General features: G+C 36.6%; 1 protein-coding gene and 1 pseudogene across 1 annotated transcript; one reads left to right on the top strand and one right to left on the bottom strand.

The window, feature by feature from the left end:
- The first annotated feature begins 2,864 nt into the window (after positions 1-2,864).
- On the top strand, positions 2,865-13,556 carry LOC121982028 (annotated as a pseudogene).
- Positions 13,557-16,326: 2,770 nt separating this feature from the next.
- LOC121983293 (rapid alkalinization factor-like) lies at positions 16,327-16,942 on the bottom strand. Its single transcript, XM_042536234.1, has one exon. The coding sequence runs from the start codon at positions 16,874-16,876 to the stop codon at positions 16,526-16,528; it is 351 nt and encodes a 116-aa protein (XP_042392168.1). The 5' UTR covers positions 16,877-16,942; the 3' UTR covers positions 16,327-16,525.
- Positions 16,943-17,245: the final 303 nt, after the last annotated feature.

Raw genomic sequence — 17,245 nt, 5'->3', positions numbered from 1 at the left:
GGGAAGAGGGCATGATATCATAAGATATCAGGCCCAAAGAACCGAGCCTGATCTCGGGTTTGAGCTCGGCTCGTTTAAAGGGTTCGCCAACATGTTCGTTTATAGGCTCATGAGCATGATCTCATGTTCGAGCTCATCTCGTTTAAAGGGCTCATGAACATGTTCATTTATAAGTTCGCAAGCAAAGAGAATATCGATTGGAAACAGAAACTCATTGTGAATACGAAACCTAAAGAGGGCCTGATACAAACTCATTGTGAATATTGTTAAGTTTCAGTAATGAGCACAAAATCATGCCATTGTGAATACGAAACTCAAAGAGGGTTTGATATCATCTTATCTTATCAGGCAGACCATGGGCATGAATATCTTATGATATCAGGCCCTCTCGGTGGGCCTGATATCTGGTTCGGAAAGTTGTGTTCATTTTGATACTAAAGTCTATAAACGAACATGTTTGCGAGCCTTTAAATGAGCCGAGCTCGAACCACTTTTATGAGAACGAGGAGGAGATTTTTTTCCCCCTTTTTTTTAAAAAAAAATTGTGCACTCTTGCCTGCATTTGGGAGGTCCATAAAAGGTTCCTTAGATATGCTGCTGTTAGCTTGTTCTGATCAACTTTTATGCATAGCCAAGTGTGAGTTTTTTCAATTTCAATGGATTGTAGGAAAATTTGTACTATGATTTTTAATTGTAGCATGAGAGGTTTTATCACTTTTACGGGGAAACTCTATCAAATACATACATTTATTCAACTCTATCAAAAACATTCATTCAATTAAATAAAGAAATCTACTGTCAAATACATTCATCCAACTCAATAAAAAGTCTACCGTCAAATACATTCATTCAACTAAATAAAGTCTATTAATTAATCACTGATATAAACAATGTCCAATTTTTTTTAATCTCTTCACACATCTCGGCAATCGTAGCTGCATTATGACGATATTCATCAGCTAAATCTAACTAAATTTTTATCAACTTCGCTAGTTCTTCAATCTGCTTTATTTTTTTTCAGCCAAAACTTGAAGATGCAGTTGAAATTGCCCCCGAAGTTGAGCTTGAACTTTTTTGGACAGTAGGGGCAAAGAAAGCATGTTGTTTCTCCTTGTATGAATTAAAAGCTCCAAATGCTTCCTCTTTACTGAGATATGATCTGTGCAATGCACCGCTATATTTGTTAACTTGAGTATGAGTTTCTTCCCAACTATCATAAACACTGGGGTTCCGTCCAACAAAAATCACATATGTTTTTCCCTACATTACAATAAATAAACATTTCAAACATAAATTCTACTCATATAATATAGATTGTGAAATTCGAATAGAAAGCTAAAATCAAATCAAAGGGCTCACATTTGAGAACTGAAATCAAGCTACAACACCGACCTATTTAATTTGATATAAAAGTAAAAATTATTCGGATCAAACATATTGCAAACAATAGCATCAACTTATACATATGTACACTCAAGACTTATCATTCTCTTCCCATAATATGTATTATAAAAGGTCAAAAACCAGCAAGAAACAAATATGATTTGCATCCAAAAATCAAATAGAGAATTACATGAGTTCTTCTCCTTCGGGTATCATAGTTCTCAGTGTGATAAAATTCAATATTTCTACTCTAAAATTGGATTCATTTATGGGCACTGCTACAATATCCTGATGTAAGACATATCTCAATTGTAAAAGTGTTCTAGTCGCAAAAACATATCTCAAATGCCAAACACTTTGAATAAGAAAAACAAATTGCACAAAAATTGGGCATCGCCAACATTAAAACTAAAAAGTCATCACTCAACAGAAACTATAGAAGCTTTTACCGGAAAAGGATTTTCCAGGCGAGAGAAAACCTAGCTGTGCGGTTTGGTGCGGGGGGTTGATCGTGGCGTAGGGAGAGCTTGCGTCAGCAAGTGATGCCCTCATTCGTCGGCAAGTGATGAGAGACAGGAAGGAGAGGGCTTGCGTCGAGGGAGAGCTCGCTGATCGAGAGAGGACTCGCTGCGAGAGAGATAGTCGTAGCTTCATCAAGAGAGGGCGACACAAAGCCGAGAGAAGCCGGAGAAGCACCGCACCACATCGCAGGAGAAGCACCGCAGGATACCAACTATATATAAAGCTGTTTCAAAACAGAAGCTCTAAGGAGAACATGAAAAAATCGAGGAAAGTAGGCCACGCTAACTCGCACAGTGTCTCAACCATAGAGCATTCATAATAATAAGATATTTGAAGACGAGCATAGATCTCCTATTTGCATAATACATACCTAAAGTACTTAACATAGTTGGTTTTTATGATCTTACTGTAATGTATCGGGATCAATTTCCAGTATATGTCACTTCTTAACGTGTGTAAATGAATCGTGGATCATTTGACACGTATAAAAGATCACTAGATAAAAACCTTTGTTATTTATCTACCTGGTAGATCAGGCGAGACAGTCTTAGAGGGCTCGAGTAATTTACCGATGTTATTTATCTTAGATAAAAACCTTTGTTATTTATCTACTTATGTTATTTACCGATGTTTAAATAATATTTAAACAAAAGATAGTAACAGATAATATGAAAGAAATATAATTAGTTGATGTATTGATAACATCAACTAAATTTGGATCACTTATCTATTAAATAACTAAAATCTACATGAACTAATTGATTCATATTATCATATAAGTGTTATCTCACCTCATATTTTCCACAATATATTATTCATGTAAGCGTTGACCATTTCGGGGCCCAAAGTGGAATTTCCCCATCTTTTGAAATTTAGAACCTAAATTGGAATATGACAAAAATTTTGAATCAATTTGAAATGTTCCTTTAAAAATATCAATCCCTCCCCGTCTTCCCTTCTTCTCCTTCTTCTTCTTCTTCGATCGCGAACGCCGCCTGCGGCCTGTGGCCTGCCTCCCGCCCCTCTCTCTTTCTCTCCCATCTCTCGTTGCCTTCCACTCCAAGAAACCCCATTGTCCTTCCCCTTTCCCCAAAACCAATAAGGGTTCTCAATCGCCACTCCTCGATCTCCTTCCCCATTGCCCCTCCTATTCCTCAGATCTCGATCCGCCGCCGCTCCCCTCGCAAGTCGGATCTTCCCGTGCCAATTAGGATCCGAGGTCGTACCTCTGCCCGGCGCCTTTATTTCCCTCCGATCTGATTCCTGGATCTCGTATATCGCTTCCCGCGGTCGCCAAGTTGGCGCCCCAACGCAAGGCGCAGCGCCACATGGGTGGTGGCCAGTTTCAGCAGGGCGCCGTCGCCGGCGGCGCGGCGGCCGCCCTGTATGACCACCACCCTGGCGCCGCGGCGGGTCCCGGCGGCGAAGATGCTGTCATGGCGCGGTGGCTCCAATCCGCTGGCCTTCAGCACCTGGCATCGCCCATGGCGTCGTCTGACAATCGCGCGGTTCCAAATCTCCTGATGCAGGTGAGGCCACCTTCGTCTGACTCCATGCTTCTTGATTCTTTTTCGTATTGCCTGATGAATAGCTTTTGATTTTTTTCTTTAATTCTGAATAGTTCAGTTGTAAATTGTAATACTTTCATGTTTATTTTTACACTTACTCGTTTTGTCTGGCATTGACTAGAAAAATTGTTTCATTTGCATTTCAAACTTTTTCTTGTTCTCTGTTGTACCTAACACACCGAACAAAAGATGATTTTCTTTCATTACTAGTCTGTCTGAATATTTTTCTTTAGACGTCTTAGTGAAAGGATATGTAGAAACTTTGTTATTCATATTCGTTTGAATCGAATGTTAGATTATTAATTTGGAATGAGTTAGTAATTGCATGTTTGAGAGATGGGTTTGGCAATTGGCAGGGATATGGACCGCAGACAATAGAAGAGAAGCAGAAACTTTTTAAGCTTTTTAGGAATTTGAATTTCAATGGGGAATCTGTTTCTGAACCCTATATTCCAACAGCACAAAGTTTGGGTGGCCCTAGTGCAGCAGATGGTTTTTATTCACCTGAATTAAGAGGGGAATTTGGAGCTGGACTTTTGGATCTTCATGCAATGGATGACACTGAGCTTCTTTCAGATGTATGTTCTCAGAGTTCTTGTGCATTCTTCCTTCTTTTAATTTCTTAGCAGAAATTTAATGGTTTAGGAAATTCACTGTTTGCTGTTTCAATATCCTAGTACAAATTTAATGTATGTTATCAATGAAAGTTTGTCAAATTAGTCTTGGAGCAATAACTTGTTAACAACAAAATGGCTATCTGCTTTCATCTAGTAATTTCTTGTAGTTATCATTTCTTATAAGTACTTGTTTTCTCATTTTCCCCTTCATTTGCAGCACGTCTTTTCAGAACCATTTGAGCCATCCCCATTCTTTGCCACGAAAGGCCTTGATGATGAATATAATGGATCTAAACCACAAGGGCGTTTGGATGGTAATATCAAGTCATTGGACAATGAAAAAGAGATTAACACCAGAGAGAACAATGTTGCCAAGATCAAAGTTGTGGTATGCTAAGAAATTTGGGAATGTGCTTTCTTTAAATTGTTGTGACCTAAGATGCTAACACTCCTTTTTATTTCATTAGTCACAGTTTATTTTGCCATTTTTTTTTGGAAAGTGCATGCTTGAAAGAGCAATATGCTTTAATATCAGTTCAGCACACCTTTTCTTTTGCGTAAATTGATCTGTTAACAGAATGTGATCATTAAGCCTTGCAGCAAAGTAGATTCAGGTATCGACTCATTTTATTAGGGCTATTTTTTTTTCTTTTATTCTTTAAAACTAAAATAACATTGTTTGGCTAAGGAAATTCAGATAGATACCTATCTGTTATTTCTCTAGCGACACTGGATATATGGCCACAAATAACATCTTATCCCTATCTTTTGTCTTGGGTGGAACTCAATAAAAAAAAGAAAGAAACAGTGTCCACGGATAATTTATTTTGAAGCTTCGTCGCCTTGATTTCATTGTCTATAGCTTAATGTGCCACATATCTTATCTCTGTCGACATGCAAGAAGGCACGAGATCTCCAGAAAGCAATCCACGATTGAAGATACGGTTCTTGACGCTCCTCTGTGAGTGATGAAGCAGGGTGCGAAGCTAGGGCTCCCCGCAACGAAACTTCTTGGAGGTACGCCTCTTCCTCAGCCTTGTCCCCTTCTTCGTCAGCCTTGCCCCCTTCTTCCTCCTCTTCCTCTGTTCCCTTGTCGGTCTCTTCCTCCGTGTTGTATGCCTCCTCTACTTCATCATTCTCGAAGTGACCGACACCCAACCTGTTGGGATCTTTGTATTGGTGCAATCTGAGCGTGGGCAGAATGACGGTATACTACCGTTTTGGTTGAGTCGAGGCTAGAGTTAGACTCTATCTCTTTAAGACGAATTTGCCCCGCACACGGTGCTCACGGAACACGGCAATCGTCTCTCAAGATACAATGACTTTATCTTGCGATAGCAGTACTGCAAATCGCAAGACCTCCGAACCGAAGAAGGCTTCTCGAACTCTCCAATGCAAGTATGGAATGTAATGCTTGTTTTGCTTGGAAGGCATTGAGTGAGCGAAATGAGGATGTGAGGGACTTTATTTATACTAAATGAAGGGGTATAAGAACCTCTTGGTTCAATTAGATCTCATCCATCCATTTTGAATTGGATGATGTAGATCGTATCCTTTCCTAAAAGGCACACTACCTCTTCATAAGATGTCACCTTTTAACTATCCAAAAGGCACTTAAACCTTTTAATTTCTCATTTATAATTTCTAACACAACCAAAACAGAGTAATAGTGTTCTGGAAGTGTATCGATCTGGTCTCTGGCTGCAACTTCAAAATGGGTTGATTTTTTTTTAATCGGCGCTCGGTATCAGTTTATGCAAACTAATTTTGGGGTGATCGGCCCAACAAAAGTTTTCCACTAGCCATTAGAATAAATCAGAAAGCGCTCACGTTCTTAGGTCAATCGTCCATTAACATAAATTCATCCGTTAATTCGTCGACTGAGACTCGATTCTTAGATGTCGGGAAACTGAGAAGGTGCCTTATTGCTGCACCATTCCCCAGGGTTGAATCTTTAACCCTTATAGTTTGTATGAAGACTCTTCATCATGATTACATCATCGATAGCTAAATATGCAGTATGACATTAACATAATCAGTTGTTACCTGATTATTCTATAGATAGCAAACTTGCTAATCATACTTATCTAGTTAACCCATAGTTACATAACTAACTTCTCTAATTGGTAGTAACTTGTAAGCAGGGTTGAAAAATTCATTAATATTTTGATTCTATGAGATTGATTATCTAATCAAATCAATAAGATTTTAATTTTGCATATCTTGTGATTGTGAATATTGGCAATGTTAGTGTACGAACACCAAAATTTATTGATGTTGTTTTCAGAAGAATTTGTGCCATGCATGCCATCTGAGAATAAATGGAATATTTCTAATGATGTGATGATAGTCTATGTGGTTTTTGTCAGTGTAATCATTCAGGAAGATGGATATTACAGTTTTACCTGTCTAAGTGATAGTCTGCTTTTGTTCCTCAAAGCTTCTTAGCCCCGGTTCATATTGAAAGAGAAATGAAGTGGTGAAAGAAGCAGATCCATGGGACCTGACTTTGTTTAAAAAGTGCTTGATCAAAATGGAGAAATGACGTAAAAACATTTACTAAATACAATTGGAAGAACATAAAACATTCTTAAAATTTAAAAGCATCACGTTTATGCACATGCTAAATTCCTTCCAGATGAGAATTTATATGTTGGAGTGCAGTAGTCCCCCTTCTATTTTTTTTTTTAATTTCTCCTAAAATTTTGCTCACAGGTTAAAAACACATAGATACTCGTTATCAGCTTAAATATTTATGATATGAAAATATTTGTTAGTTTTTATAATTTTATACCGCATTAGATGTCCAGTTAATTTTTTTTCCTCCCATTTCTCATCATTTATTTTAGGTACGTAAAAGGCCTCTGAACAAGAAGGAGAGATCCCGAAAAGAGGATGATATTGTCACTGTAAATGACAATGCTTGCTTAACTGTCCATGAGCCTAAGCTTAAGGTATTGCTTTACTGCAGAAAATTTGACAGTTTGGCTCTAGTTAAACAGTTATCTGTCTGTGAGAAATGTTGTTGTTGAACTTGTTCTAAATGCATGACTGAAAATGTGGTTGGCAAGACCAAATAGTAAACACCTATAGTTGTTATAAGGTTACTTGGTTATTTTGCCATCATCCAACTTTTCATGTCTGTTTTAATGTGGTAGGTTGATTTGACTGCATATGTGGAGAGACATGAGTTCTGTTTCGATGCTGTTTTAGATGAGCATGTTACTAATGATGAGGTAAGTGAATTAGCTCTCTCTTTTTTCATTCTCATTATATTTGTGCACTCATGTATCAAATCATCAACAAGTTAACCCCTTCTATAGCATTAGAGTATTTTTAAGCTGTTTCTGATAATTATTTTCCTTAAATATCTTCATGCAGGTATACCGTGCAACAGTTGAGCCAATTATACCCATCATCTTCGAGCGAACAAAAGCAACCTGCTTTGCTTATGGTCAAACAGGTATCTTTAGAAATATGATGACCTGGATCTATCATCTTTTACCCGCAATAATTTACTGGCTGTTTCAGTCTCTTTGTCTTATCTTGCTGATCTTTCTTCATTAATTTTAGGCCTTATTTCTCTTGGAGAGATAGTAATTTGAAAGAATGAATATATAAAAAGATGGAAAGGTGGAGGGAAGGAAGAGATAGTAATATGGAATGAAGATAGAAAAAGATGGAAAGGTGAAGGGGAGGGATTCCAAGAAAATTATTCTCTTTGAGTAGTATCCTTGAATGAATGGAAATGAGGAAGATGGATCATTTTGTTTAATTAACAAGTGTTAATTTGTTTTCCATATGATTTTGTGTGGATGAGTTAAGAAGCATGGTGTTTTTCGTCTGATTTTGGGCAGATGAGTTAAGAAAGAAGGAAGCTTAAATTCATCGCTTTAAATGTGTGTCGATCATTTTCATTTGATGAAGGAAACAAGAATAGATGATTCATCCTTTGATTTGTTTCACGTTCTGAATCTATCCTTCGACTTATCTCTTCAAGGAGAGATACTTGTGTTTTATTGTAGGCATTTTAGACAAGGGACCACATGCGATATATGGTCCCTTTAAGTGGTATGGGTACCTAGGCAGGCCAGCTGGTGCCTATGTGGGATTGATGAGCTATCTATGTGATGAAAAGAAAAAACATTTTCACTAAAGAAGGCTAACTCTTATTATTGTGAAAGACCAAATTAAGTTTGTGATGAGGTAGAACATAACTTGTCACTTAGAAGTGTTAATTTTAAACATTTATTTAATAGTTTAGCTATTTAATTATGTGTGCTTCTAATAAATATTACCTATTCTACATTGTTATATTATATATGTTACATTGTTTGATTGACATATACTTTTCTATATGTAAATATGAATTGGATCAATTAGCATATTATGTTAGCTAGTTTTTTTTTCAATATATTTACTTTTATTTATTTTTGTAATACCAACCGTAATGCAGTGGACTGACCATCTGCTCTTTGAAACTACTCTTAAACCTTACATGGCAATTTATCTTTGTAGTGTTTTCCCCCTTTTACCAGGATGTTGAGTGAATACAATATTTTATGCCCTTCAAATTTAGATTTAATAATTTTCTGTTAAATTAAACAATATAGTACTGATGAAATATTCCCTACCTTCATTATGAATGTTCGTATCAAACTGAGTCTTTAAGATGCCTTAAGGGTTGGATAAGAAAGTTTATGGGATAATTTATGTAGGTTTCAGCTGCTTAAGTCATATGTGGAGCTGGTTCTTTAGCTATAATATGATAGGCAACCCTAATTCTGAAGTAGAGGTCAAGATAGCTTGCCGACTTCACAAATCGTATGTTACATGAGCATCTTTCAGAGATTATTTAACCTGACTTTCACTTCTTTCAATTAATTGTTCCTGTTCAAATTATATACTTTCTTATCTTGTGGATAAAATGAATGGACCTAACTTGGTACTAATTCTAGAACTGCTATCCATGGGCTAAATATTCCACTTGGTTTATATTTGTTTAGGTAGTGGGAAGACATATACCATGCAACCTCTGCCTCTCCGAGCTGCAGAAGATATTGTTCGCTTGTTAAAACAACCTTTTTACCACAATCAAAAGTTCAAACTATGGCTTAGTTACTTTGAGATATATGGTGGAAAGCTCTTTGATCTTCTTTGTGATAGAAGGTTGGATTGTAATACTCTGACATGAACTTATTTTATTTGTCTCTATAGTGGTTATTTTCTAAATAGCCTACTTTGTGTTTACTTGCCACATTCCATGTTGTGATAGCGAAGGTGTTATTTCAAATGGTGCTGTGTTATAATCATTGATCAAAGTTAAAGGTGGTAACGACAAATTTCTAAAATAATATTAGATTTTGATACCATTGTCTATGGCATGGTGGTTTGTTTTTCTAGGTATTTATTGATATCCATCACCTCATTTCATTTACAAACTTATATTTATATTATCAAGCATTGTATCTATTCATTCATAAGATATATCATATCCTACTAAGTTGTTGTTCAACTGTTATGACATGATATCTCAACTAATATTAATTAAAGTCAACTTAGATGCCATATCCTTATAATTTAAACCAAATAAAATGAATAAAATTAAAGAGACCCATGCTCTAATTGACATAAGAGTATGTAAATAAAGGGAGATACATTTTAAGGGCAATTATTTGTTGCTTAACTGGGAGAACTAATTCTCTCTGAATCAATCAAAAATGTTTCTGCACAAATGGAGCTGACAGATAGCAATTAGCTATATTTAAATAAAAAAATAGTTATCACCATTTAATTTAGCATTTTCTTTAGCTTTTAAAAGAGAATTTTAGCCTACCCCACTTAGTGAGATAAAACTTGTTGTTTTAAAAGAGAATTTAATAAGATAATGATTCTTTCTCTTTTTTTCCCCGTCTCTTTCCCTCTGGAGAAGACTACATGAGGGAATCATTATCATTTTTCTCCCTTTTGGCATGTCTTCCTCCTCATTTTCTACCCCTCTTGGGAAACATGGCGTAGAAGTATAATAATTAAGCTCTTTTGCTGTATCCCTCTTGGGAAACACAGTGTAGAAGTAGTGTAGTATGATAAGCTTTATAATTAACCACATCAAAACTAATTTCTTGTGAAGTTATTAGAATGAATACATGGAGTTATGTGATACTGCCATACATTTGGCAATAACATGCTTTTATCCTAACTAATCAATACACATTTTTGAAAGAAAAAAAAACCTCCTATGCTATACGAAAGAAAGTATTCTGATGTCTTCCTGATCCCCATTCCAAAAGCTATTTGTTCTTAGATTAGTGATAGCATTGCAATTCATTTTGACAATGTTGGCAGGAAGCTTTGCATGAGAGAAGATGGAAAGCAACAAGTTTGCATTGTTGGACTACAGGAATTTGAGGTCACAGATGTTCTGATGGTTAAGGAATTTATTGAGAAAGGGAATGGTGCAAGAAGCACTGGTACAACTGGAGCTAATGAGGAGTCATCGAGATCCCATGCTATTTTGCAGCTAGCTATTAAGAAGCATAAAGAAACAGAAGATAACAGACGACAAAAAGAAAATAATGATTTGCGAGGTGTCAAGGTGGTTGGAAAGATCTCTTTTATTGATCTTGCTGGGAGTGAGCGAGGTGCTGATACAACAGATAACGATCGCCAAACAAGGTCAGTGGTCCATTTTTTGTTTGTTTCTGTATATGTTTGAGAATTTGGATCCATCACTTTAATTGGATTGTTATATTAGTTTTTTTTTACATTCTTTAGAATTGAAGGAGCAGAAATAAACAAGAGCCTTTTGGCATTAAAGGAATGCATACGTGCCTTGGACAATGATCAACTACATATCCCTTTTAGAGGGAGCAAATTGACCGAGGTGCTTCGTGATTCTTTTGTTGGCAATTCAAGGACTGTTATGATTTCATGCATTTCCCCTAATGCGGGTTCGTGTGAACATACTCTTAACACATTGAGATATGCTGATAGGTATGGAGGTGTGTCTTATAAAGTATGGATAAATTATTGTAGCCATTTATAATTTGAGCTTTTGGCAGAGCAGGGTTAAAAGTCTTTCCAAGAGTGGCAATCCTAGAAAAGATCAGGCTCCTGCACCATTGGTTCCTTCGGGCAAGGAATCAGCAACTTCATCGCAATTTACAGTTGAAGTTGATGATCTTGCTGAGCAAAATCAAGGTTCGAATGTAGTGGAACTGCCGAAGGGTAATGTAGACAATCTTTTTCAAAGCTCTTCTGAGCTTGATAGAAATTCTCTTGGAACAATGAATTACTTCCATGGTGGAAGGGAAGAGAAAGTGCAAATTCCAGGTTTGCTTGATAGTGAAAGAGCTGAGATGAAAAGTAAGAATGTTGGTTGTGGCAATAAACCATATTCTATTCAGAATTCAGTTGACATCCAAGTTGAAGATAAAGTACCAAAGGTTTCCCCACCTCGTAGAAAATTACCAAAAGAAGAGAAGGTTGAGAGACAGAACAACTGGTCTAGAAAAGAGAGTGGACCTCAGCTGTTATCTTCTAGTCATAAGCAGCAACAGGTATTTGATTCTTCTTCTGACATCCCATCAAAAAAGTATGATCAGGAAGTTTCATACCATGAAGATGAAATAGATGCACTACTTGAGGTATAAGTTATATGTCTATAAATTTTGCTGATTATTGCTGGTTTGTCCCCTCTGAAGTCCTTAAATGTTGTTGTGACTTCCAGGAAGAGGATGCTCTTATAGCAGCTCATAGGAAGGAAATTGAGAATACAATGGAGATAGTCCGTGAAGTAAGTTCAGTATTTGAAACCATTTTTTTCACTTAACTAGAAATTATCTTAACTTTCAAGTGCAGAAACATAAACAAAATTTCAGCATCATACTTCACCATTTGAAATCATTTTTTTCGCTTAACTAGAAATTATCTTGACTCTCAGGTGCAGAAAGATAAACAAAATTTCAGCATCAAAACAGTGAATGATGCTATCCGGTTGGTGCACACATATATTTTGTGTGTGTTTGTTTTTAACCTTTTGGTTTTGTGTTGGCTGTTTATATTGCATATCTGGTGGCAAACACAGATTGACTAGATATTGGAGCTACCTCCTTTGGACCTGTCTTTTCAAATTTATTGAAATGCTTCATGAACATTTTATATGTTAATAAGCAAGCATCCCTAAATGGGTTGGTCCTAAATGGATAAGTTGGTCCTAAGTGGATAAGAAAAGGAGTTGACAATAAACAAAATGGAGTAATTATAATTAACTTGAAGAATAGTCCTGCAATTCGCTACAAATACGAACCATTGTCCATACTCTCTTTTGTCAAGCATCATCCATAGGCATATTATGATGAGTATAGAGAAAATAGTGTTCATCACTATTTGGTACCCTACAAAATGCCATTTTCAGTGGCTAGTATTAATTTGAAAAAGCTTAAGCATTGTAAAAACTGATAGGTTATATGACCTCAGATCTTTAACCTTCACTTGACCATGATTTAAATACTAAACATCTACCTATAAAACCAAGTCCTTATTCCTTCAATATTTATACTTATAGGATACAGGTAGTCTTGCATGATTTCTTGTACTAGTTTTTTTAAGTGATGCAAGTATTTGAATAACATGTGATTATGAGCACATCGCATGAATTGACTTGGTGACTATGCTTTCTTTGCTTCTTTGGCTTGGATGTTTCATTGTCCTATACAAATAGAACTCACTAAACATTCAACGTTTTTTATACTTTATATCTGGCTTATTCGTATGGCCACAATAAGCTGCATTGACAATGCTTTCCAGAGAGGCAGTTTCATATTTGTTCACGTATATCTGTTGCTCTAACTCGGTTTGATTTTCATTTCAGGAAATGAATTTGTTGGCTGAAATCGATCAACCAGGTAGTTTTATTGACAACTACGTGACTCAGCTTAACTTTGTTCTTTCACGCAAGGCTGCTGGGCTGGTCAGCCTCCAGGCCCGGCTAGCAAGGTTCCAGCAACGCCTGAAAGAACACGAGATCCTGAGCAGGAAAAAGCCTCCCAAATAGTTTCCTATCAGCGCGCCCATTTTTGGGGGCTTCCTCCATTTGCTATTCTTTCTGGCAGACCACAAGAACCAGCCACCCGTACGAGAAGCTTTTGCCTTTTTAAACTGGGCATTGGCTCGGAGGCCTTCTGGCCGGGTGGAAGGTGCATGGACGGAGAGTGTGCGGCGCTTCACGTTCCATCCGCTTGAATCCTGGATCCTGTTGTTTATGATATGTTGTTTGTTCCAAGCTACTTTTAATGTGCGTATATGAATGGTGAGGATGCGTGCAAAGTGTTTTGTGATGTGAGATAATAGTGGTTACTTACAAAGGCTTGGTTATCTAACCAGGATGTTATTTTTAATATCAGGTTGAATATTGCAGCAGGATGTGCTCGAACAATGTTCTATATAATTTGCAGCAATTACTTTACATGCCTCTTTCAGTAAAAGCTCATAAGATCTTCGAATTTGTAAACTTGAATTACAAAAATCATCCGGAGATATAGAAAAGGAATGATTTTTTTTTTAAATATTAGGGGCAGCTGAGTCGGAAGAGGCGAATTAGGTTGGTGAAGACGTAAAGATGACATGTCGAGCAAGCTGATGACTTGAGTTCACGAAAGAGATGATTTCAAAGCAAGGTAAAACTCGATTGATTTCAATTTAGATGAATTTTAGGGTCGATCATTCTCGGGATTAGTCGGGCTGAAGAAAACATGTGTCAATTAATTGATAGTTGAGTTGACAATTTAATTTGCTCAAAGAAATCATAAATAAAATAATTCTATTTTGGATTAAGTTTGGAGTTAATTGACTGATAACATCATCTAATCAATTAATAGTGACTGAGTCGATCATTTATTAATTAATGAACTAAATGTTTCTATTTTTAGTTGAGTCAACTGAACATTGATATTAAAACTGCATTTAATTAATTGGTGTTATAACAAAAAAAAATAGAAGAGAATCATTGATACGAAAAAGGTCGGACGATAATAATTGGATGACCTAATGGTTATAATACACAATAGAATAGTTCAGAAAAAGAAACGGTCGAGGAAGGCTATAAAAAGGAATAAAAAAGAATATTCAAAGACTAGCATTCCATGACATAAGGTTTCTCTCCTTTTTAAAAATTATCAAGAAAGTAAAAAATATAATGGTGCATTTAACAGTGATCACAAAAGAATTATACCCCATAAATAGGAACAAAATTTTTAAACAAAATCTAAGTATTAGAAATCTAAGTATTAGTTTGATTGTTCTTGTTCATTTAATTTTTTACAGTATAATTTCTATTGGATTAACCTCCTTGCTAAATTATTTAAGCGAAAATTCTAGGTCCCCGGAGTTATGGTGTCGCAATAGAATATTCAGGTTGTCACCAGATACCTGCGATTCGAAATTTTTCCTCTAAATGAGGGGCATAAATAAAGGATGCTGGGCTTCTGGACTGGCCGCCGCGTGCGCTTCCTGATTTATCCTGATAATCGGTGAAAAATTTTCGTGGGATCAGACCGATCATCCTAAAAATAGTCAATGAGACTAACTGAAATTATTATTTTTTTTAAGTGAAAATTCTAGGAACCTTTGTTGTTGTTCATCTCCTTTAGGTATTCTGGCCACGCTCTAAGTCTACGCTCCCAATAAATAGTTCTGTCGTCACATTCAGCTTATTTTGAGTTCTTCTTTTATCTCGTGACCATTCTTTGCTTCAAATTCTCGTCAGTTTATTTCTTTAATAAAGATATACAAATTCAATTTCCCATTCATAATTTTTCTAGGTTCCATTCCCCCAAGTTTTGGAAATAATAGTATATATTTTTACCACGACTAATACAGTAATTTCGATTGAAACTGGTATACGAGTCTGCTTAGGCATACTCGTTAGATGGATTAAAAGGATAAATTTGAAAGAATACAGAGTGTTTTGATTTTTGCCCAAAGTGAAAGACCTCTGTGGAATGGACCCTTCTCATCCTCCATTGAATAGGGCAAATCAAGCTGTGCTTTGTTCTCATAGAAATGAACTTGAAAACCAAGGCAATGAACAAACAAGTATTTCCTCTTCGAGTACAATAGAATTTGAAAGTATAGGTGAAGATTGATGGGCAAATGAACTGAGTCCATATTTATAGTAAAAAAAAAGAAACAGGAACAAGAATCACCAAGCATTAAACTTCATAGTTATACCATTGATTTTTCTTGGATCAGTAGTCACCACCAACAGCAAAGATAGCTGTATCATAACTTTTCTGTTCTTTTTAAAAGGAAAACCATAACAAGGCATATTCTCACTGAACAAAGAAGCTACTCTGACTAGTAGCAAGTCAAACTAAAATTGCAGTATCCTACTCTTTAACATCTTTGATAAGGTCCTTAATTTCAAATCCCTGATTTTGTCAAACACGCAAATGAAAAGCTACAACAGTGAGATAAATACTAACAAGCTGCAACTCAACAAGAATTAAAACAAAAGCCTGCTCAGAATCTCCTTTGATAACACATGCAGTGAAGATGGTTGCCAATATTACTTAAAAGCTCCAAGTAAAACACAATTATTGAACTTTACGAGGTAAAAATTTGAAGTTTTGGAACTTAAAAAAATTCAAAGTCACAGCTTTTAATCTCTCTAAACACAAGTCATGGGCACTATATAAACTCTCATTACACGCCATGTCAAGTTGCACAGAACAAGTACTTCAAGTAATTGTATCTGCCCCACTATTAAAGCTATCGTACAGTCACAAACAATTCAATAATAACTTATGCAACTAACTTTTCAATGCCATGTCCCCTTGCCTTTATCTTTGCTTTTCTCATTCTTTAAATTTCCTTGTGGTTCCTAATGGCTACAAGGAAATCTTGGTCATTATATTAAAGATCAGAGAGGGGATCAACAATATCAATGGCTTCTTCTTAAATGCCAATAATTCACTCCCATTACCCTTACCAAGCTCAATGTGCTACCAATAATTAGAGATGCATAAACAAATCAACCAAGGTGAGGAATAGGTTTGCTTCAATTATCCCAATTCCTTTTCTCTCATCTCTTCCAGGTGAACTTCAACTTTGCACAAAACCCACTAACCATTAGAAGATCAAGGTGAACTTCAACATAAACAGTGGAGTTTCATAGCTAGAAGCAGCAAGAAATTAACCAAATAAATCTAGAGGAAGCGAAATAGTTGGAGCGCATAGAAGGAAAGGAAACTGAATTTTAACAGAAAATGATTTTTACACCGTTAATACAGCAATAGCATCAGTTCATACCGGCAAGAATAAGAAATATTTTAAAAATCAAACACAACGACCAACTACTACATACCAAATTCGTCAGTTTTTTTCCACAAAAACCCCTCTTTCCCAGAACGGAGCAGAGATCTAGGATTTCCCCCTTCATCCACGGCACTGGCTGATGGTGGAGCAGCTGCGCGAGTAGGGGTTGGCCTGGGCGCCGGGGCGGCAGTTGTAGTAGGAGGCACCGCGGCGGGAGCACGGGGTGGTGTCGCGCCTGAGGGCGCCGTAGCTTATATATCCAGAGGTGGACAGGATCCGGCGGCTCACCTCTGATCCGACGTCGAACTCGTCGCCGGCGAGGCAGTCCGCGATGGAGCCACGGCAACCGGAGATCCAGCCGAGGGGAAACGCGCCAGGAGCCCCGCCGGCGGATGCGGGGGCGAGGAGAGAAGCGCTTAGGAGGAAGGCAAGAAAGACGACGGCGCCGGCGCTTGGTTGTAGCTTCGCCATTTGGAGTGGAGCGGATCAGTGGAGGGCGATTCCTTTCCTTGACAGGGAGGAAACAAAAAAGGAAGTTTTTTTTTTTAACACTACTATAATTTAAAGGTATTTATAATATAATTTAATAGCTCATTAACACTACTAAAATTTACTCATACTTCCTACAGTGAACAGAATGATAATATAATTATATTTGGAAAGAAGAAAATTACTTTCCATCCGATTTAGACAGATTAAAAAAAATATCCACGGATGAATTTGTAAATCCATCTACCCATTAGATACAAAAGAAAATAATTTATCATTTTTTTACAAAACAAACAAGTGAAAAGTTGCGTCCTAGCATTTTTTTTTACAATTTTTATTTTCATCCTCGCG

The sequence above is a fragment of the Zingiber officinale genome, chromosome 5A (assembly GCF_018446385.1).
Source record: "Zingiber officinale cultivar Zhangliang chromosome 5A, Zo_v1.1, whole genome shotgun sequence".
NCBI lineage: Eukaryota > Viridiplantae > Streptophyta > Magnoliopsida > Zingiberales > Zingiberaceae > Zingiber > Zingiber officinale.
Note: the sequence above shows the minus strand (reverse complement) of the source record. Positions and strands in the feature narration are given on the sequence as shown.

What these genes read in the sequence shown, in the direction of transcription:
- LOC121983293 (XM_042536234.1), bottom strand. Translation starts at nt 16,876, where the DNA reads ATGGCGAAGCTACAACCAAGCGCCGGCGCCGTCGTCTTTCTTGCCTTC.